This window comes from Seriola aureovittata, chromosome 18, assembly GCF_021018895.1.
Source record: "Seriola aureovittata isolate HTS-2021-v1 ecotype China chromosome 18, ASM2101889v1, whole genome shotgun sequence".
Classification (NCBI taxonomy): domain Eukaryota; kingdom Metazoa; phylum Chordata; class Actinopteri; order Carangiformes; family Carangidae; genus Seriola; species Seriola aureovittata.
In genome coordinates this window covers 1940324-1963105 of record NC_079381.1, presented here as the reverse complement: position 1 = coordinate 1963105, position 22782 = coordinate 1940324, and the positions used below count along the sequence as shown (strand labels likewise).

The 22782-nt window shown below is 40.7% G+C and overlaps 1 protein-coding gene across 2 annotated transcripts; it reads left to right on the top strand.

Moving 5' to 3' along the window:
* Nucleotides 1–298: 298 nt before the first annotated feature.
* nek6 (NIMA-related kinase 6) lies at nucleotides 299–21633 on the top strand. 2 transcript variants are annotated; one of them, XM_056404291.1, is made up of 10 exons: nucleotides 299–614; nucleotides 11981–12078; nucleotides 14688–14828; nucleotides 16168–16230; nucleotides 16402–16512; nucleotides 16685–16793; nucleotides 17107–17214; nucleotides 17359–17453; nucleotides 18818–18931; nucleotides 19508–21633. In XM_056404291.1, the coding sequence occupies exons 2-10, from the start codon at nucleotides 12001–12003 to the stop codon at nucleotides 19616–19618; spliced, it is 930 nt and encodes a 309-aa protein (XP_056260266.1). In that variant the 5' UTR covers nucleotides 299–614; nucleotides 11981–12000; the 3' UTR covers nucleotides 19619–21633. The 2 variants fall into 2 exon arrangements, with proteins under 2 accessions (XP_056260266.1, XP_056260265.1); XM_056404290.1 differs by having other exon boundaries at nucleotides 300–614; nucleotides 11978–12078.
* The last annotated feature ends 1149 nt before the right edge of the window (nucleotides 21634–22782 follow it).

The following is a 22782-nucleotide window of genomic DNA, read 5'->3' as shown; positions in this document are numbered from 1 at the left end:
GTTAAAATATCCTGATCAATATAACCTTTTGCAGAGTTTTCACACCTAGCCTATATATTTATTGAGGTGGGCGTGTTGGTGGTTCTTATGACCGCACTAAATTTGACCACTTGACCGCTTTTGAAATTTTGGCTGCGGCCCCGATTCACTGAATTGTGCTGTTTCTTATACTCTGTGTCACGTGCATAAAAACTCTCACATCATACATCATGAACAATGGCCCCATCCCACGTGCAGGGGGCTGTCTATGGAGGAGAGAGGGAGATGACGTTTGACCTACTTTCCAACAAACACTTGCCTCAGCCTCACCGCACTATGCGGAGGGTTTACACTTTGAAGTCTCCCTCCACTCATTCATTAAGTTGTCTCTGCAAACTCTGTTGAGCAGCCTGCGTGGCAGCGCAGCACACACACACACACACACACACACCCACACACCCACACACAGCGAGAGAGAGAGAGAGAGAGAGAGAGCGAGAGAGAGAGACTCGAGGGAGGGGGTCTGTCTGTCGGTGTGCGGAGTTGCACAACAACACGGAGGATCACTGTAACTGTAACTCGTGGAAACTGTTCAAAGATTTCAAATAAGCAGGACGTTTGTGACCCCTCTTCAGGTAAGACACGCAGCTCTCACTGTAAACAACTGTCTCCAGCTCATCGGTGACGCCTTTAGAGGTTGTTAAGGTCCAGTTTATGCACCAGCCATCTTTGTTGATATTTATTAATGTGTGTTTGTATCGCAGTAAACCGCCTCACCGAGCAGGGCTCAGTCTGTTTACTCTCTCGGGGAAGGCTGCACGAGCCACTTTGTACATACCTAGCTAGGAGCAGCGTTAGCCTGCTGCTCCGGGACCATATGGAAATGATATTTACCCGCTGCCCTGGACGGAAACGAGGCTGTATTGATTCCTGCTAACTGCTTTAAACATGTTTTTTTTTTTTCTCAGTTTTAAACAAGAGCTGTATGTAGTCTGTGCTGTATCAGGACAGGACACAAATCTAATTCAGAAGTTTAACAAAACAGCATAACATTAAGACTAAAATTTAATTCTAGTTAATTTTGTCACATTTAAATTTGCATGTGTCCAGCTCCAAGTCAATGTATCATTCGGCTGCCTCAGACCAGCTGGTGAGTGTGTTTATCTAAACATAAAAGAGCTATAATATTGAGATATTCATTTCATCTGTGCAGGCTATTCTTTCATAACAGGAAACCACTGCAACACATTGCCAACTTCTGCAGTCTCTGGGTTATTTTTCCTCAAAGTGTCAATTTTTTATATTTTAGGATAAAACAAATTTTGACTAACATTTAATTACATTGCAATGCACCATGGTCACCTTCTACATTCTTAAGTTAGTGAAGAAGGTGTTGAATATGGTTTATGGTATAAAAAATGTAAAATCAGTGATAGCTTATTGCATATGCCCCTCCATTGAGGAAAACAACATGTAGACATGTTTCAGGCAGTGTGAAAGCAGAGCCTCATGTCTGGTGAGGGGTTTTATGGGTATAAATGAACATTACATACATTACATGAAACGGTAGCAGCAGGGAGTTAGGGGGGAGGACGCTGGCTGCAGTGTGGGGTGGTGTCGCAGGGGTGGTTGCTGGTGGTTATGAGGATGCCTGGGCATCCAAGGTCAAATAACTGGCTAAAATTAGTCACGTGTCAGCTGTGACAGGGAGTGACAGTGTCCTGTTTGACTGGGAGGGCTGGTTAGTATCCACCCAGCAGGAAGCCATGCGCTCACACATCCTCACTGAGTATTATTAATTCTGCTCTACTGTCATTCTGTACCAGTTTGGCCATTTTAGGTTTGCATTTTTGCATGTTTTATGGACATTAGATTTTGGAAACAGGTTTTAACCCACAGATTGTTATTCTGACACTTACATATGTCTCGTAAGTCATTTTTATGAGTTGGTTTAGTTTCCATTGAGCAGGGTGGTTCCTATGAATTATTAAAAAGCTGTAAAACATCTATTTTTAATGTTTTAAATTCAAGATTTAAAATATCTCTAATGAAGGGAGATAAATATATGTTTCTATTTTAGTTCCATTTAAATGTCTGGTGTTGTGTTCCAGTACGACCCTTTCTACTGATTTATTTGGAAGATTAACAGCCCACTCTCTGCTCAGTAGGAGGCAGTTTTGTGTGATCTCTCTATTTGTACATTTTTAGAAAGAATGTGTTTCAGACTGAAAGGATGCCAACTTTAACTTGCAGGCTACACTGGCTGCCTAATCCATTTAGCAGTTCTTATATGATATGATATGATATTTATAAGTAACAACAAATTGCAGCACAGATATAAAAGATATGCTTGAGTTAATTTAGCAACAGTGTTGCAGTTTCATAGTTTAGCCACCAGAGGGCACTGACAAGTTTGTTTTTCCACTGTCAGTCATTCTTTGAACAAAAGAAATTTAAGGTAAACAAAGTTATTTACAGTAAACAAGCTAAACATTTTGGAAAAATGTTTGTGAAAATTCTGTTTATATAAAAATTAATATCAAATAAATAATATATATATTAAATATCAATTTAGTCTGCCTCTTTTAGTCTAGATTATTAGTTTATTTAATAATTTTATGGCACTGAAATTGCCCCCTTTTTTTTGCATTTCGGAGGTAGTAAATAGTCAGCTAACTTTGTTAGTGTTATCTTGCCAGCTACAGTGCTTTAGCTGCTGTTATAAGAGTAAGGCTGATACAGTAATGCTACAGCAGCATGTAGTAGAGTATCTAGTGTTATGTGCACTGGCTGCTGCTGTTTTATGAAAGTTAACTTGAGGTAGCTAGCTAGCTACAAATGCTGGTGCTTTGTGCGTGTAGCTACCAGTGTTTTCAGGTAACCTAGCCACACAGTTCACGCGATGTGTCACTAATACTAAATGCTAGAGTTAGATATATGCTAGATAACCAATTAATTGCTAAATGGCCAACACTCTAGCTTGTCATCTGTGAGGTTTTCTTGCTATTCTTATTTGATATTGATTTTTATCACATCACACTGGGCTTTAGGAAACAGTGACAGAAATTCTTCCATGTTTTGTGGCATTTAATGCACCAAATGATTAATCTGTTATTGGACAAAAAAACCTGTTGATTAGATGCTATAGGGTTCTTAGGCTGTGAGTCTGATCTGCATGGAACTTTGCACACTGAAAAAATGCATATCTTGGCAATTATCACATTTATTAACATGAAACTTGGCTCATTAGTTTTCTATGCTACACTGAATCTTGGTGCAAATTAGGCTACTCTTAGGCTCTGCATGCCATCTGCATGAAACTTTGCAGGTGAATTGTGCGGTGGGCTTTGACCCTGGTAATAACCTGCCTGCAGGTCTAGTTGTATTTGTACTTGTGTTTAGATACTTTGACTTATGTGAGCTGATGTAAAAGTATGAGGTGTTGTAGAGTATTCACTAAGGGAAGAACTTCTGAAATCTATGTTCAAGACATTTATTTTTTTTATATTCACAAATAACCACAGCTCTCTGCAGTCAAGTTAATTTGTTTTATTATTTTTACTTAATTCACTGTTGATAATTTGGGTTTAAAACAAGGTCAAATTGCATTAAAATAATTACAGCCAAAATTTTGTGTCAGATGATCAATAGTTCTGATCATTTCCTGTGCAGAAAGGAAGAAAATGTCAAGTCAGTTACACAACTTTCCAAAAAAGATTAACGAAGCCCTGACATGAATCATTCAGTAAAGAGCCTGTTGGGATGTTGAAAGATAAAACTGATCAGAAAGCGTCTGAAAGGAAGCTGACAGACCAAGTGATGACTAACAGATGAGATATTTTGGTATCGAGAACAAGGAACTTAGTTGTGTTTCAGTATATTGCACTAGAGGAGAGACTCTATACTCCTAAAAGACAAGCTTGTATAGCATGAGGCTGGATGCATAAATGAAAGGAACAGTTCAAGTGATTTATGTGCATAAAACTACTTTTTTTTAAGGTTGCAGTATTATGCTAACTCATATGTAGACAACAGCAGAGCAGGAAGTGGATTATGGGGCTCCAGCCCCAGATGTTGTCACATGACCCCTGTTTGTCATATACAGTAACTTAGGCTTTGTGTCATTCCTCGTCAATCTGTCTGAGTGAACCTGCAAATCAATGCAGCTCTGTTACTGGTGATATACCACCATCTATAGGTCAAAATGACTGACAGAGCAAAGAGGAAAGAACAGGAGAAAACCTGTGGAGCAGGAGATCAAGCAGGATGAGATGGCGTGGGGAGTAAGAAAAGAGAGGGGATGAGAAAAATATTTGGTGAGGAGTCAGGAGGAGAGGAAATGAGGACAGACGTGAAGGTGGAAGTGTAGATTTGAGGAGTGAGGAGCAGAGGGGAGGAGTGAAAGAGAAAGTGAGAAAAATAATGAGGGAGAGAACAGGAAATGAGATGTGAAAACCTGTGGAGGAAGCAAGTGAAGAGGAAGAGGGCTAAGAGAGGAGAGGAGCTAAGAAGAGAATCTTCTTACATCTTTAGTTTTTGATTAAAAACCACAACACCTTTTTGTTTTATGTGTATTTTCCTCTTTGAATGGAGGACATTTCCAGGGATAGATGAGTGGAGCTGAGAGTGAGCAAAGAGGAAAAGAGGAGGAAACCAGAGCAGACCAGGAGTAGATCAAATGAAGTGCTGTAACATAGTATGATCATGGTGTTAATCTTACTGCTATTCCATAAAGAAATCTGCTATAATTTGAGTAAAATATTATTCTCTTGGCCCAATGTTAAATTCAGATGGGCAAGCAGAGCCAAACAACCATGTGGGAGTAGAGTCCAAGTGGAAGTATGCTCACCAGACGTCTGTAGCCCACTCCACATCTCTGATTGAGGCTCCAGGCTACTTTAAAGACTACTGGCATAGTAACAAACCCAAATCTTAAACCAAACTATCAGCGGTCAAGTTGCATTGTGGATAATGTAGGTTTTGACAAAGACGGAGTAATTTGTTTGCCCATGAGTGTCAGAGGTTTTAGGTCTGTCACTGCGGTGGTTGAGAGGATGCACACTGTAGCTGGTTTTGCCTTAGACTTTGATATGCAGTGAAAACTCTGACATTTCTCACAGTAAAGAGAAGAGTTGTATGTTTCTATTTGTTTAACCCAGCTTCCAGCAGAGACAGTTACCTGGAGCACGACAGGACATTCTCAGTCCGTCTGTCACTCAGCGAGTAGAGGAGTGGTGAGTCATTCATTCCCAGAGGTCCTCTGTGTGCACACTGCTGCAGGGCTTTGTGCAGTCTGCCCTCGTTTGGCCTCAGCGCTTCATTTACCATCTGATCTATTTGCATACTTACTTTGTGTCTCCTCTGTGCTCACAGTGAGGCAGAAACATAGTGTTTGCTTTAGCAGATGAATGTTGTTAAATGAGCTCAAGAGTCCAGTCACTACATCTCTGCTCCACCCATGACTTCTGTTCTCTTCCCCTGACTCGGCTTCACTTCCATTGTGTGTTGCATTGTTGCATGGCCATTTTCAAATACATCTAATTTTTAGTTAAAAGTTAAAGTTAAAAACTGGAGTCACCACCTTGTGGTTGTATCCCTCCTCCACTCAGACTAGTTTCAGGTAACATTCCTCATATAAAATATTAACAATTTATTTGAAATCCTTGTCATAATTGCTGTGTGAAGTCTTGAGTTATGGCTAAAAAGTCTCACTGACCTTTGACCTTTGACCACCAAAATCTAATCATTCCATCCTTGAGTCCCAGTGGACATTTGTGCCAAATTTGAAGGGATTACTAAGAGTTGACCTTTAGCCACCAAAATCTATTCAGCTCGTCCTTGAGTCCAGGTGAAGGTTTGTACCAAATTTAAAGAAGTTCTGTCAAGTCATTACTGAGATATCCACAAGACTGGGACGGATGGACGGACGGATGGACAACCTGAAAACAATATGCCTCCAGCTCTGGCTGACGCCAGCAAGGAGGTATAATTATAAAATTTACAGTAGAGTGCAGGGATAAACGTTACATCAAGGCTGACAAGTGACATTCACCTTGTGTCTGATCTGTTTTCAGTTTAATTTCTCCCCACAACTGTATCTCTGGAATATAATGCAACACTATCAGCAGTTTGTCCATGATACAATATAGACAGACAGGGAGGAAAATAAACTATTTAACTGTTATTTTATCACCACTTTGACATTCCGTCTTCCAAATAATCCAGCCACCATCGATCCATTCATGACATGAAATCACCCACTTAAGGATCCTGCTTACCCTGGGAACATGCATGAACATTAATGAACACGATATCACCCAATGTAAATACAACATATTACATTGATGTAATCAACCAAATCCAACCTCAGTATATCAGCTGATTAATTGGCTATTTGATTTTACCAATCTATCGTTATTAGAGTTGTTTCCGATACTGATACTTGTATTGCAAATGCCTCTGATTCTGCCTAAAATACTATATCTGGTATCAGCGAGTGTGTACCAATCCAATACCACGTAACTTATTAATAAACTTTACAGTTTCACACATGAAACCACTGAAACCACACTGCAATCACTTCTTCTTCGCTGCTCAGAACAGAAGAAGAGTGTTATTATATTGGCTAACTAGCTGTTGAGGAAGATAATGTCCCCCACAGCTCAGGCTGTCGCCGGTGCGGAGACATAATAAAATCAGAGATGAACTTTCACTGTCTGTGCTCACACTCCTGTAACAGTAGCCTGTTTATTTTAACATTGTGCAGTTACATTTAGTGATGATTTTCTATTAAATAATGAAGTTTATAAGTATGGCTGGCTGAGTGGGGAGAGGACAAGACACTGACAGAGTCCCAGTAAAACCTCTGTTCCTCTGACTGGAATGTTTTATCTCTACCTGCAGTGGACGGATCACTAACCGTCTCCTACTGCGGGCTGATGTCTGTCTGAGCATGCTCTGGGCAGGAAGCAGGGTCCACCCTGGGTACCATCTATCACAGCATTAACACCCACATGCACAAACATCTTCACACTCTCAGTCACAGAGATAAGAATATTAGACTTTTTTTTCCATCTGACCGTTTATCATGTCAACAATCTCCCTTGTACCAATTCTTTGGAAATTTCTGCAACATTCTTAAGAAGCACAGAACTGTTTTTCACCGTGACAGAGGAAGAGGAAACAGCTGTGTGGGTTCAACTTGACTTAGTGTCTCAGGTCAGGGTAAACAGAAATGAACTAACATGAGCAGCATCTTTGGAAAGCACCTCTTACACTCTGGCTTAAGTCTCTATTTTATCCTGGTATTATTCAGAATTTGGACAGACAGACGGACAGACAGGGAGTAGTTTCAGGGTGTTTTCACACCTGCGCCTCTTAGTCTTTTAAACCAAACCCTGGTTCCTTTTCCCCCTTGGTACGACTCATTTGGGCAGGTGTAAAAACAGTTATCACATTCGGGGTTGGAGGAGGTGGTCTGGGTCTGGTCCCAAAGGAACTCTGGAGCGGTTCGTTGTTGGTGTGACAGAGTTCTGAACTCATTCCGACCCCACTAGCAGGTGACCTCAGATTTGAGCCAGACGGCTCCTGGAACCTTCTTCCTGTGTTTACTTTCCAGCTCTAGACAATCTGACCATTCAGGGGAGTGAACGTTCTTAATTTGTTTGTAATGATGGATCTTGGTTCTTCTGAATTTTTCTCTGTGTATAAACAAAAGGAACCTGCAAGTTTGTAAAACTCTTCAACTGAATCAGACCAGAGGAAAGCAACTTTAGGTGTGAAAACACCTTTAATCTAGTCAATCTTTCTAATTGGTTTAATCTTAAATTTTTCACTTGTGGTGAACATTCAAATTCAATGTGTGAATGAAAATTCCCTCGTTCAGTTCCTGAGTTTCCATAGTTCCTAAGAAAAAAAAAAGAGGATGAAAATTCGTCAATGCATCAATGGGATGGAGGTTGAAGAAGACCATTCAATGTGCTAGTAGAAAGTACAGTGATGAGCAAGGGTCAGGTGGAGTCAGGAGTCCATGAGACTGTATCTAAAGACTCTGTGTACCAAGCATGTGTACCAGATGCCAGGAGTGAAACCCAAAACTGATTATTCAAATTCAGTTTCATTCTTCATTTCCAGCAGGTTGTTGAGTCTCAGTTGAGTCGTCAGTTTCGGTAAATGTCCAAGAGAAACACAGAAGCAGTCAGCCTGCTCTGCATGATCACAGTGTGACATGAAGAAGTAAAGTCTGGATTCTTGGGAATGTGTTTTGTCATAGCTTGTGGTGCTGCCTTCCAAAGTATCCGAGGGCATATTGAGTAATATCTCCACGTGTCATTAACAAAGCCATCCTCCTGCCTCCACAGCCACACATACGTAGTCTCTGTTGCTTATACCCCCCCCTAATCCTTCCCTGCTCTTGCTCCGGCTGGTTTATGTTCACAGGGAGAGATTGAAACAGAGCCATGTTTTAAAATGTATTGTACAATTTCCTGGCCGAAACATTGTTTAAGAGCCAGAGAACAAATCTAAGGCATTTGTTCACAGTAAGTTTTTGGGGTGTGAGTGTTTTTCTCAGCGGGAATCCTCCACACACTCTATGGAAAACCATAGAGCTGGCAGGCAGTGCACTGTCGACATGCTGCACGGTCAGGCAGACCTACGTTGAGAGATTTCCTAGTCTTGAATGCCAACAACAGCATAGTCCTCATTACCACAATTAACAGCAGCCTGACATATGTATGCAGCACAGATCTGTTCCTGTGTGTAACCCAAGTGGTGGCATGAGGCCCAGTTGGCATTGCTAACATTTTAATGGTTAGTGGCGCTGAGGAGGTTAAGGTGGGCTCAAGTTAGCACATGCACACTCTACACTCTGGTTTCAAGTATTAGCTAAATACTTAAACCTGACTCATCAGAGATGGGCGGCGGGGGGTGTTGAAGAATAATGCTCGTAATGCTTTGGTACAGGGAGCAAGTTTCAGCACGACCCAGCTGAGATATCTCAGCAGCTATTTGCAGTAAAACAAGTCATTAATACTTCAGCACTTGGCAGTGGTAACTCCAGAGGTCGAGTCTTCAGAACGTATGAATGCTGCTTTCAAAATCTGACCTTATTTGAATAAAGCAGGAGACAAAGGTCGCGCTGGGATGACTCAGCCAGTCAGAAGGGGAAGACACAGATGATGTGGCGGCCATTTGTTTGGAAATGGACTTCGCATTTCCAGTTAAAACCAGAGCAAAGTCTCCTTCATGATGAGTCACCAGCAGGCACCCAGCGAGCTTCAGCTCCACTGTCAGAGAGAGTGATGAGTCCTCGCTTGTGTCTGTGGATTAGCAGTTAGCTCACAGTGTATGTAGTTGTGACTGAGGAGGCTTAAAGCTATTATCATGTCATTTTCTTTGTACTCTGTTTACGGTATGTACTTTGTACTTTGCTGTGTACTTGCTGTACTTTTTTGCAATATAATTATATGATTGTATTTTATGTTTCCAGGTATAGCCAATGCTGCCACTAATCAGCAGTTACTCAACAGATTTCAATGAAATTTGATAGAAAGTTGGTCCCTATGCTTAGGAATAAGTCATTTGAACCATGTGGCGATTAGATTTAGTTTTCCTCTCATACTCTTAAGGCAGAGCACAGAAATATTATTATGCCTCCACACCGGCGACAGCCAGGAAGGGGAGATTCTGACCATTTCCTGCTACTTGGCTTGCTGGCAGAGGCATGCAACCATGACCACGTGGTGATTCAGGGTTCCAGTTCCTTGGTTCAACACAAACCTATCAGCACAGGTCCAGCCAATGGAACTGATGTTTTTGCCAGAATCCTTTTTGAAAACACTTTCTCACCTGTTCTCATACACATATAATTAAGTAACATATCTGAAAGATTGCAAAAAGAGTGTTGTTCATATGTTGTGTGATATTCCATTCATTTCTACTGGTTACCAAATCACTGTAGCCATGGATTTTCGTTATGCTAGCAGCGTGGATCTGACATCCTCTGACACAGTCTGATTAGTCCTTACACAGTTTATAATGAACCCAAAATATTTGACTATTTCAAATGGATAAAACCTGATTTCACTGTAGAGCTGTCAGCGGAGCAATGATTCACTCAGGCCCTCTGTGCCCCACTCTCTCTCTCCCTCCCCCTCTCTCTCTCTCTCTCTGTCTCACACACACACAGACACACACACACACACACACACACACACACACACACACACACACACACACACACACACACACACACACACACACAAGCACACACAAGCACATTGACAACAGACCCGTCTGTCTTTTTGGATCTTTGGTTCTTTGGTTTGGTTAAAAACAAGGACACATACCTGTTTATTTGAATATAAAGTGGGAAAGCGAGATCAGATCAGGTGTGAACTGAGGAACTTAGAGCTTAGAACTTGTGATCAAATCATCCGAGATGAATGTTAATACCCGGTCTGAACAGGGCCATAATGAACATGATAATAATGACTACTGCGTCATGTTAGCATGTTAGCATGCTGACATTAGCCTTTAACTCAAAGCACTGCTGTGCCTAAGCCTCACAGAGCAGCTGACATGACTGTGGACTCCTGTTCATAAACTTGCAAAGCTGCAGCAACATGCACAAGTGAAAGCAAAAATCTGATGAGACTCAGTGGCAACATCTTTTATTTATATGACTATGACTCAGTCATCGTGACTCTTTTGTCCTGGGGAATGCAAATTTCTTTCTTTTCCATGCGCACTTGCTTTTTACAACAAGCTTTTTGCAAACATGCAAAATACATGATCAAGAGTGCAGACAGATGAAGTAATAAGGCAGCAGCTGGATGGGTGGATGGATAGGTAACTGCACAGAGCAAAAGTGCAACGAAAACATAAAGTAGCCTCCCCACGTCTAAATAAGTCAATGTCCACCAGTGAAACACCAAGTCAGTATTTCAGATTTACACACTGGTAAGGCTGCTCTGGGGAAATGAACATGTTTTAATGTAGACGAAGAGCGGAGATTATCTTACTAATTTAACCAGCTTCATGTGGACATACAGGCATGAAGCTATCGTGACTCTTTAAAAAAAAAAAAAAAAAGTTATTTATGTACAGAAGAAAAGCAAATCCAACAGAACAAAATGCCACATGTATTTTTTTCTCTGCCAAAAATTTAAGATAAAGAGTCAGGAACAATGACCACATTACAGATATCACTAACATTAGAATGTATTTTTGCCACTCTGGCATTTGTATAGTGGATTCTGTGTAGGATTTTAAATTGGATGGGACTGTGATGGGCACATATGGAAGGAGAATGGACCAGGTCTAGAATATGGTCCCATAGCTCAGGTCTGTCCCCAGATCTTGTTCCCATGTATTCTTGATTTGACTGAGGCAGCATGGATTGTCCATTGTGACTTTTGTTTCACAATTTTTGCCTTATATAATAAAGCAAAAGTGAATGAATCCCAGAAAAGGGGTCTGTTTTGGCCCAGATCTAGATCCAGATGTAAGTCTTTAACACATGTGAACAGTTCTGCAGCGTGGGAGGGTGTGTGTGCAGTTCACCTGCTATTGATCTGCGCTGTCCTGGTATTAAGGAGTGTTGTTATGATCAGTTCAGTGTTACCAAGTTGATTAAATCATTTCCTGATTTTCTGGTTGATCTCACTCTGTCAGTGATGAGAACATAAAATAACGACCAGCGTGTGTGGTCTCAGTGAGGAATTATAATTTGCAAATATCAGCACATGCATAATCCTACACACACATACACACACACTGTCCATGTGCATAGGCTTTATGAGAGTTAAAGAAGCAAGAAAGCAAGTGACACTGATGATGTATTAAGTGAACCCACATGCTTCTCATCTCTCACCCGCCTCTCATCACTGGAGTTAAAACTTTGTTCTTTAATGCTCTGTAAAAAAAAAAGTTGCTGTATGTCTGGAAATGTGCTGAATAAATGAATAATGAATAATCATCATCTTCCTTGTTGCAGCAGTGGGCGGGTGTGATGCCACCATGGAAGCACAGAACAACAACCAGCCCAACTTAGACAACCACAACAATCTGTACAAGATAACTGGTCAGGAGGATCAGGTAGGACGTCTCACCTGTGTGTTATTAAACAGTAATTATAATAGAGAAAAAAGCATGTTCTAAAAATGCAACTTCAAAATCTCACTAAAGACACAATAACACATTCCATCTAATTGAACTCTGAAGTTAAAAAAATGACAAGTTGTGGTTTCTCAGGTGGTCAGACTACTCCTTGGCCTGGTTGCAGTCACTTCCTGAAATCTTGTCCTCACCATGGCAACTAGCAGAGACCCCAGGAAGTCACTGCTCCCGGCCAAGAAGTAGTCTGGCACATAATTCATCATATAACCACAACCACAGCGAGTTATAATTTAACTTTATCATTGAGCTTTGGAGGCGCTGGTAGACACTGTTAGACTGAGACGTGAAGCTTCAGAAGTCACTGGTGCTTCATACAGGTTGACAGTTTAAAGGTTTTGCAGCTCAACTACGTCACAAGCTCATTAGTGGGATAAATAATTGAGTAATATGGAGATATACACTAGAAAGACACAATCAGAAGTACACATCACACTGGGTCTCAACAAAGATAAGTACATTCATATTTTAAATCTTTTAAATGAGTTTTAGACACGTCATTTATTAATTATTTTACTGCAACATATTGCACACCTTGCACACATCTTGTCAGGGTGCAAAAATTGCTTTGGCCCAGGGGAGGTACAGATGGCGTCATGACAGGGTGCTGCTAGCAGACATCCTAGAGCAGGAAAGGAGGAAGAAGCATCCAGCCAAAACAAAACCACTGCACCTTCACCTTTATCAAAGAGGGGCAGAGAGAAGTCGCCCACCGCAAGGCCAAACAAAACCTGTTGCAGAGCAGCCAGGGGTGGGAGATGAGAGTCTACTTAGGCAGAAAACTTCACTTTCTGGAAGCGGTTCTGTCCACAGCCCTGAGACCAGATGTCACTATCTGGTCCTCAGAAGGGAAAAACTGTTCTGTGGGAAGAGGGCTGTGAAGAAGCGGCAGAAAGAAAGAAGACCAAGTACCAACAACCGGTCCGATTGTCGGGAAAGAGGGTGGACGACATGGTTGTTCACAGTGGAGGTGGGATGTCGCTGTTCCCATCCAATCCGTATGGAATCTGCTGACAAAAGTAGGAGTGAGGGACCACGAGAGGAAAACAGCTGCCTGAAGGCTCGGAGAAGTGGCGGAAAGAGCCTCTTGTTGGCTCTGGCATAAGAGAGAGGACACTAGCTGGAAGCCTGGAGGAGAGGGGCAGTGACTTGGCCACCGCTGCAGACCCGCCAACTGAAGAGTGTTGTGGTCAGGGTCCAACACTCCATGAAGGTTGGACACCACCTGATGACTTCTCCTCCGGGTCAAGGCTACATCCATTTAAAAAGGATGTAATAAGGCATCTTCGATGTAATGAAACATGAACATTGCACAACAACAACAACATGCAGGCTTCTGGACTTTTTTCTCCACAGTCAGCCTCGTTCCAGGTTTTAGTGGCTTCTATAATTTTTTTCAGACCGCCAAATGTCTGAAGCCCCAAAGCTTTATGAGGCCATAAGAGCCAGTCAGACTTGAGCTGTGTCCCAATTCAGGGGCCGCATCCTTCGGAGGACGTGGTCTATGAGGGTGTGGCCCTTTGTTGGTGTCGTAGACCAGAAAGGCTGAACCGGTCTGGTCTATGGAGGATTTTGGCAAAGTGCTGCTCCTGTCGCCTAGCTACGACTAGGAACTATTTTAAAATGATAATTAAAATAACTTGTAATTACACATTTATAGTTTTCATGTAGGTTTTATCAGAGTAAAAATCTACAACGGAGTATTAGGAGCCACACTGAGGAAAAAAAGGAAATTTCGAGAATAAAATCATAATATTACAAGAATAAAGTCGTAATTTTAGATTCCATGTTGTTTCAGAGGGGAAATATCAGAAGCTTTAAAATGAGGAACGTCCTGTGAAGTTCTACTTTAGCATCATCATCATCATCATCATCATCATCATCACCATCACCATCACCATCACCACCATCACCATCACCATCACCATCACCATCACCATCACCATCATCAGCATCAGCATCATCATCATCATCATCATCATCATCACCATCACCAGCATCAGCATCAGCATCATCATCATCATCATCATCATCATCATCGCCATCACCAGCACCAGCATCAGCATCATCATCATCATCATCATCAGCATCATCACCAGCATCAGCATCAGCATCATCATCATCATCATCATCAGCATCATCATCAGCATCAGCATCAGCATCAGCATCAGCATCAGGACATTGAAAAGATAGTGAAGAAAGTTTAGTTTAGAGTTGATTCTATTGTCAGACAGACAAACAGCAGCTGCCAGAAGCAGCTCAGACTGACACTGACTGTTCTTTCACCTCTTTGATTGATGATGTAATATTCCTAAAAATTCTGTTTTCTTCTCTCAAAATTTTATGTTTCAAAGTCTCCTAATATTACAACTTTATTCTCATAATTTCAGATTCCTTTTTTCCCCTCAGTGCCCCCAGCACTGCGTCGTGCTGAGCTCCTGAACTGGGACAAGTCTTGGAGTATGTGTCAGGAGAGGAGCAGTGTTTGGCTGTGTAATAATGACACTTTAACTTGGTGTTTTGTTGCACAGAAAAACATGCCCAGCTGTAAGTACTGCTGCACTCTGGCAAACTTCCGCATTGAGAAGAAGATTGGTCGGGGCCAGTTCAGTGAGGTCTATAAAGCCACCTACCTGCTGGAGCGACAGCTGGTTGCACTCAAGAAAGTCCAGGTACGTTACAGTGTCTGATACTGCCTCAGGTCTACACCTTATTCTGATACATTGATACAGATGCTGTTATTACCAACACAGGGCCTGTGGTTCCATCTAGATTGTCATATTTTATTACTTAATTAATGCCTGTATTAATTTTAATATTTATTTTGGTGCATTTAAAGGCATGTTAATTTATTTAATCTATTTCTTGAGTGATTTATTTATTTTGGATTTTAGCAGTTTCAGCCGTCCATGCACCTCAGCACCTACTTGAAATCTTCTTGTCAATCTGTCCTTATTTGACCTTTTCATCAGGATTAAGATTTAGTCTAATACGCCCCCTGCTGGTCACAGACCTAAATTAAATTAAAATACAAAAAAAAAAAAAAAAAGAAATCCAGATACTCATTCCAATTGTCTGTATCCTAAACCAACATTGAAGGAGCAGCCTACAACTGCCGTTGTCAATATTGGTAATATAACCGAAACTACACAAAAAAGGAAGAAATGGACAAAGAAATAATTGGATCTTTAGCATGTTAAATAGTGGCAGGAAATCCCCCTGTATACAGAAATGGTTTAATCCTACTGCTCAGCAGCCAATGAGAACTAATGACACAAAATGATAAGAAACTTTATCAGTATTTTGAGGTAGGCCTATCATCATGAAGTTGTGCACACCAGCTAGCTTTCTGTCATTACTAATGGAAAATAAGATACATGCTGAAAATCATGCTGGCCGACTGCATTTCAAAAAACAATGAAGTTCAGTCTCACATACAGTAGTACACACATAAAGTTGGAATAATTTTGTTTTCAGACACAATCCTCTGTTTATTCCTATTTAAATGCATCAGTAATCACTTTGGAAGAGATTGACTACTAAGGTTTTGAGAAGATATACACTTTATCTGTCAAGAATAAATCACATTGTCACAATCATTTCATGGAAAGACGTAAAAAATATTTTATTCCAACTTTATGAGAAACAGTGTGTATAGACATAGCAGCACAAAACACAAAACCTACACAACGACATCACATGCAGCATTATAGAACGTCATCATGACTGAGTCTCTCATTATGATGAACTACAACATCCATCTTTTCCACTGCAGCGGCAGTAATGCTTTTCCATACTTCCTCTTCCTCTGTGCTCATCAGTAAAGTCTCGGTTCTCCCAGTGGACACTGAAAGCTTGAAAACTCTGATAACATCTGACGTGAATGTGGTTTATCAGCTTGTATATTAGTTTTTCAAACATATAGATACATGAGAATAGACTTTCTTTCATAAAGCTAGATGGAAGAAAAAAATCATATTTATTCATATTTATTTACCTTTGTCGCCGCAGATCTTTGAAATGATGGATGCCAAGGCTCGTCAGGACTGCATCAAAGAGATCGACCTGCTGAAGGTAAATCTATAAAATATATGAGAACAAACACAAAAGCAGAGGGTCACATTTAAACGCTTATTCGAAACGTGTCCATCGGTGCGGATGATTTGATGCATTTGTGGACACCGTCACTCAGCTGTGCTTCTTGATGGTCACAGCTGTTGTGTCTCTCCTGTTTATCCACTGCAGCAGCTGAATCACCCCAATGTGATCAAATACCTCGACTCCTTCATCGAAGACAATGAGCTCAACATTGTTCTGGAGCTGGCGGACGCTGGAGATCTGTCCCAGATGATAAAGGTCAGACCAGGTGTTACATGCAGGGATGAAGATAGTCAGATGAGTTGATCACTAGTGCGTAAACATTAGGAATTGAACAGAAAAATAAATTGAAATCCCAGTATTAGCCAGGGATTCTCTCCAGAATGCAATCCCCTCGACTAACTAACACTTCCACCCTCTGTGTGTTCAGTACTTCAAGAAGAAGCAGCGGCTCATCCCAGAGCGGACCATATGGAAGTATTTCGTGCAGCTGTGCAGTGCTGTGGAGCACATGCATTCACGCAGAGTGATGCACCGAGGTAAACAGCTACTCACAGATTCATTTACACCGTTTACCTCCATGTTTCCTGATTGGTTTCTACAGTATTTAATCCTGTCACTCATCCTCCCGCTCTTTTCACTGCATCACTATTTTTATCCCCTCTCTCAACCTCGTTCTTGTTTTACTGTTGTTTATTCTGCAGTCAAAATTCAACATGTGTCATTATAGAGAAACATCCTCATCTTTTTCTACAAATACAGCATGATGGATGTTAAAGGTGTGGATATTCCCTGGTTTAAATTTGTGTATATCTGTGTGTGTGTGTGTGTGTGTGTGTGTGTGTGAACCAGATATTAAACCAGCCAACGTGTTCATAACAGCCACAGGGGAGGTGAAGCTGGGTGACCTGGGGTTAGGCCGCTTCTTCAGCTCTAAAACCACTGCAGCTCATTCCTTAGGTAAAGCACGTGTACACATGTACTCACACAACACACATACATGAACACACACAGTGTGACAGCAGATATAATCTCATAGGTCTTATGTCAGGTCATGTGTTAGAGTGCTCAGTCAGGGTTTATATGGACTTCTCTCTGTCTCAGTGGGGACTCCTTACTACATGTCACCGGAGAGGATCCATGAGAACGGATACAATTTTAAATCAGACATCTGGTCCCTGGGATGTCTCCTGTACGAGGTGAGTCACACACTTTGTGGGAGTTGTTGTCTTCACCACCATTACCGTAAACTCCTCCCGGTTTGGATTCCTTCAGTGTGAGTGGTTCAGGAAATCAAACAGACCAGGTGATTCTAACTGTTAAAAACACTGAATAAAACAGTTTGACTTCACCGACGCTCTTCAGTGACACAGGACAGGACGTCTCCAGCAGCTGGGAGCTGAGCTGTCGAACATTTCCTCAGCTTGTTTCTCTGATAACTTCAGATCCAGACGTCCGACGACTAAAATCCTTCATCTGGTTCAAATATAGAGCTGAAAACCACCAAGGTGTCAAAAGTGTGTGTGGCTTAAAACTAGATAAAAGTCAATGTTGAGCTTCTGTCAGACAAACACACTGACACATGATCATAGAGGATATGATGTCACTGACAGGCGACCAATGAAACGTTACCATGATTAAAATCACAGATTCCTCTGGTTTGAGAATCGATGGAAACATTTGGGATGATGTAAGAACACAACTCAACAACATATAGAACACAGGTGCAGTTGTTTAGAGATTTTAACGTGGAAAAGTTACAGATTATAATTTTAACCTCCTCACACTGTGAGGAAAGAAGCTCAGCGCCCAGAGACCCCTGAGACGGCAGGGTTACCTCTGCAGAGGTGTACGGTGAAATGTGTGAGAGTGATTTGTGTTTTTAGTAGAGACGTCTGTCCGCAGCGAGTCAGCTGAACAACGACTGATCTCCTCTTCTGAAATACAGATTGACAACAGCTGAGCTGGATGATTGGCTGTATAACACTACTACACTACCATTAACACCACATTTGAACCAAACCATTGTTTGATCATTGCAACAGATCTGATATAATCCATGTTAGTCTCTACAGCAGCTGTACTGACATGAACGTTGATGGAAAATTCACCAAAACAATTTGAAATGAACCAAGAATATTCAAACAGAAGATTCCTACATTTTTCCCACTCGCAGTTCAGTCCTGAATGTCCAATGATTATGATCAAAATAAAAAGAGCTCGGAGAATGTCGGCCTCCATATCGTTGTGGGTTCAGATGTGGGTTGCCAACATTTTTAGTGAGCAATGAGTTGGAAAAGGAACTGCTGTCTTAGTCTGTATCGTGTTGAACCAATCAGTGGTCAGACTGACTGTAGGCCGCAGCACCAACGACGTAGAAAAACATTTTTTTTCTGGCTAATTAAGCCCTTAATCTCTTGGATGTTAGTCAAGAACATTGTTATCAGGGCCCTGGGGAAAGGTGGTGCTAGTTGAGCTTCGTAAACATTTTTGTTTCCAGTGTTCATTGTCTTGCACCCACATCAGTTCTTCTTCCCCTCCGTCCGTCTTCCTCTTCCTTCAGATGGCGGCTCTGCAGAGTCCATTTTATGGGGACAAGATGAACCTCCTCTCTCTCTGCCAGAAGATCGAGCGGTGTGACTACCCTCCCCTCCCCCCCGACCACTACTCTGAGAAGGTATCTATCTATCTATCTATCTATCTATCTATCTAGTTTAAATTTTTGTTCCTATATGACTCAAAAAAACAATCACTAGAGCAGCAAGAGTGGATTAATCCGCCAGCGAAAATATTCCCCAACTAATGTAGCATTTCCTCCTCTGGACTAACGTTTGATAAAACCTGGAGTGAGCAGCTGTTGTAGGAAATGACTGAACCTGTAAAAACAAAGGTTTAATGTGGATTCTTGGCTAAATCTGAGGCACTCAAGAGGGTGGTGAATTAAAAAGCCAATAAAAACATGCCTAGATGTTTCAGCCTTAAGGCCTTCGTCAGGGCAAGTATAAAATGGCCACCTTTGGGCTCTTCCATTTATAAGGACAGAGAAGTTGTAACATGATAGGTCCAGGCAGTCATATGGCATTTTTTCCACACCCAAGCAGCACTCCTTGCACTTAGTTTTTTTTGACTTCAAGGTTCAATGTGTTTGTGCCAGAGATAGTGTAGGGTAGAGGAGGGAACACATTGTTGGTTTGATCTCTTCAAAGGATTTGTTGACATCAGCCTCGTAAACTAATCCAGCCTCTCTTAAAAGCTGCGGAACCTGGTGAGCATGTGCATCAACCCGGACCCAGACCAGCGGCCGGACATTGTCTTCGTGCTGCAGATCGCCAAACAGATCCACATGTGGACTTCCAGCACCTGAGCGCCACCCGTGCTCCGAGCGGGCCTCTTCTCTGCTCAGTGTGAGGACCTGAAACCAGCGGACGTAAAGCTCCGCCCGGTCTGGCAGAACAGTGTTTGTTACCCTCGTCCCGACAGGAGGAAACGGTGAAAAGACTCGCACCGGTGGACGGTCTACTGTCATGGAGGACGTGAAGAGATGCGTTAGTGGTGCAGCACTGGAGGGAAGTTTATGACACCACTCTGGTTGGTTTAAAGGGGTGACTGCACTGATGGCCTGTTCTTCAGCTGAGGACAGAGAGCTGCATCTCACCTCCACCACACAGGCTTTTCCTCCATCACTCCACTGGGGTTGCATTCCATGTTCACGCTCTGTGTTTCAGGTGAAGTACGCAGTGGAGCTGGGAGATTTGAATATTACTCATCTATCATTTATCATTGTAATCATATCATACGTTGTTTTATAATTTAGGGGTCTAAAGGGACAATTAGTAAATACTTATTAGCAAATAGTCACATGCCTCTGAGAGAGACTGCTCTGTCTATATGTTTACATCAGTCTGGTGTGATGCAGGTGAGTCAGCTTCACATGATACTGTACATTTATGTCAGTGTGTCGGTGGTGGGTGAACTTTTCTAGGCCCAGTATCTAAAGAGCATCTTTTCATTTTCTCATTATACAGCTCAGCGCCTGTTTGCTCTGCTTGACGGCGTGAGCTCCAGCTTTTTCTCCAGCTTTTAGCATTTTCCACAGCTTACAACCACCCCATACATAAATGTAATATATGCTTTTCCATATATAAAATAAATGCACATATTTAATAAAAACATGTATGTAAAAGCTATATATAAAACTATTCATATATTGACATATATGTTTAGCCCATACAATTATGTGTATGCATGTTTATGTCTGTATGCTTATATTTCAGGCATATGTTACATAGATATATATCCATCCCAAAGTCTGTCAGTATATGTTCATATTATATACAGTAGGGTCCAAAAGTCTGAGACCACTGTCCCTGAATGGAGAGATCGACATGTTTGAGAAATTAATAAGAAATGTGTTTAGAGAATTTTTATATGTATGTTGTTTTAATAAACCTGCATATTTTAAATAATAAAAAATAAAAATAAAAATACTGTACATTGTTAACATATATGGTCACAAAATGTGATACCATATAAAAAATCATCATAGATAATTTAATATATGTACATATGCAAATTTTACTATGGGTATTTCATATACTGTATGTTATAAACTTATATCTTCTATCCAGAGGATGTTTATATGTGATAATAATATATCCGCTTGGGAGTGTCATATATAGCCACGTCAATCTTGATATATATATATATATATATATAGGGACATACAGTATATATCATATATTACATTTCTGTGTGAGACATGTCATGATCTCCATTAGCAGATGAAGTTTGCTCAGTTGTCAATGACAACTATCTCAACTGAGTAAACTAGTGTTCATGTTGTCATCTGTTTTAGATTTAGTGTTAGTCCTAGACCTGAGATCAAAACTCTCCGTGAGGTTCAGTCATATTTAGTCAACTTCATCCTTTTTAGTCCGTTTTCAATTTAAACTCTGGACGTTTTAGTTTTTCTGTCTTTATAAGATCAGTTGACAAAAATGTTTAAGTCAAGACCAAGAAGAAGATTAAAAAGAATTTCAGTCAAACTTCAGCAAACTGCTTTCAAATAAGATTTGATGCAAATGATTCTATGCTAAAAGAAAATGAAAGTGAATATAAGCCACTAATTGACAGGTGTTGTTGTTAAGACCGGAGCTCTGCAGAGAGGACAGACTGCTCCGAGGTTTTTCAGTTTTCATTTTTCATCCAGACACTAAAGAGGATAAAACAATGAAGTCAACAAAGTTCCAACGCGACCAAATCCAGTGCAACCCAACTCTTACAATACAAGCCAATCAGTGGTTTGATCTTAGCTTCCTGTTTGATGACACAAAGCCTTGACAAAATAAAAGCCCTGTAATAAATCCTACACTCATGATATCCAGTTTGAGTTGATTTGTTTTTTGTGGATTTCTTTCCTGTAATTCTGAAGATCTCAGTCATAGTGTTGTACTACACTCACACAGGAAGTGCTGACCATTGGTTGTTTTCTCCCCTGTAAATATATTTGTAAAGAAATTATCGGGTCGGGATCTGAACCTCTGCTGCTTCAGTTTTTGGACAGATCTTGTTTTCACAGTTTTTCTCAATCTCTTTGATGCAATTCACTCATCAGAAACATCTTTCTCACAACTCTTAATGCAGATCTCAGAACACTAAATCACCTGTGCAAAATAAACCTTGTTCACGTGTCGAAACATGCAAAGTCAGTCAGTCACTTCAACATTGTCACTAATGAATTAAACCTTTTCTACTTTAGCAGAGGTTCCACTAATAAGGAGAAACTTCATCTTTTAGCTCATCATCATCATCATCATCATTAGGACATTGAAAATATTGTGAAGAAACTGAGTTTATTCTATAGTTAGACAAACAGCAGCTGACACTGACTGTCACCTGTTTGACTGGTTGATGTAATATTCCTAAAAAAAAATTTCTCTTGAAATTTTTAATTCTCATAATATTACAACTTTATTCTCAAAATTTCAGATTTCTTTTTTCCTCAGTGTGGCTCTAATACTCTGTCGTAAAAATGAAAATGGATATAATGAAAATAATAAAAATTTGCTCATTCATCTTCTTAAAATGAAAATGGGAAAGCTGTTAATTTTCAGTGGACAATTTCACATTAATTCAATTTGAAAATCAAAAATGCAATATAAATAATGTCACCTGATTTCCTGCACATGTAAACAATATGTCACAGTAAGTCAAACTGTAATTCTCTAACAATTTGAAAATGAAAATAGAATTTGACTTTTCATTTTCAAAGACTCAACCTGCTGCACAGTGAACAATATTCACATGTAATAAGTGAAACATGTTACAGTTACACGTACAGGCCTGAAGATATTAACACCATCTGATGCATTTTTGTCCTGAATGAGTTTAAGTCCCTGCAGGTCTCAGTGTTTCTTTTCATATAAGAATTTTATTCATGGTTCTGACGTTGGTTATAATTAACAACTCCGCCTCTTTCATGTGAACGCGCTCATACCTGGACAGGTAAACACAGTATTAACCGAACCA

What these genes read in the sequence shown, in the direction of transcription:
- nek6 (XM_056404291.1), top strand. Translation starts at nt 12,001, where the DNA reads ATGGAAGCACAGAACAACAACCAGCCCAACTTAGACAACCACAACAAT. An exon ending in TAACTGGTCAGGAGGATCAG is followed by an intron (nt 12,079 to 14,687) that starts GTAGGACGTCTC and finishes TTTGTTGCACAG; the next exon opens with AAAAACATGCCCAGCTGTAA. An exon ending in CCGACCACTACTCTGAGAAG is followed by an intron (nt 18,932 to 19,507) that starts GTATCTATCTAT and finishes CTCTCTTAAAAG; the next exon opens with CTGCGGAACCTGGTGAGCAT.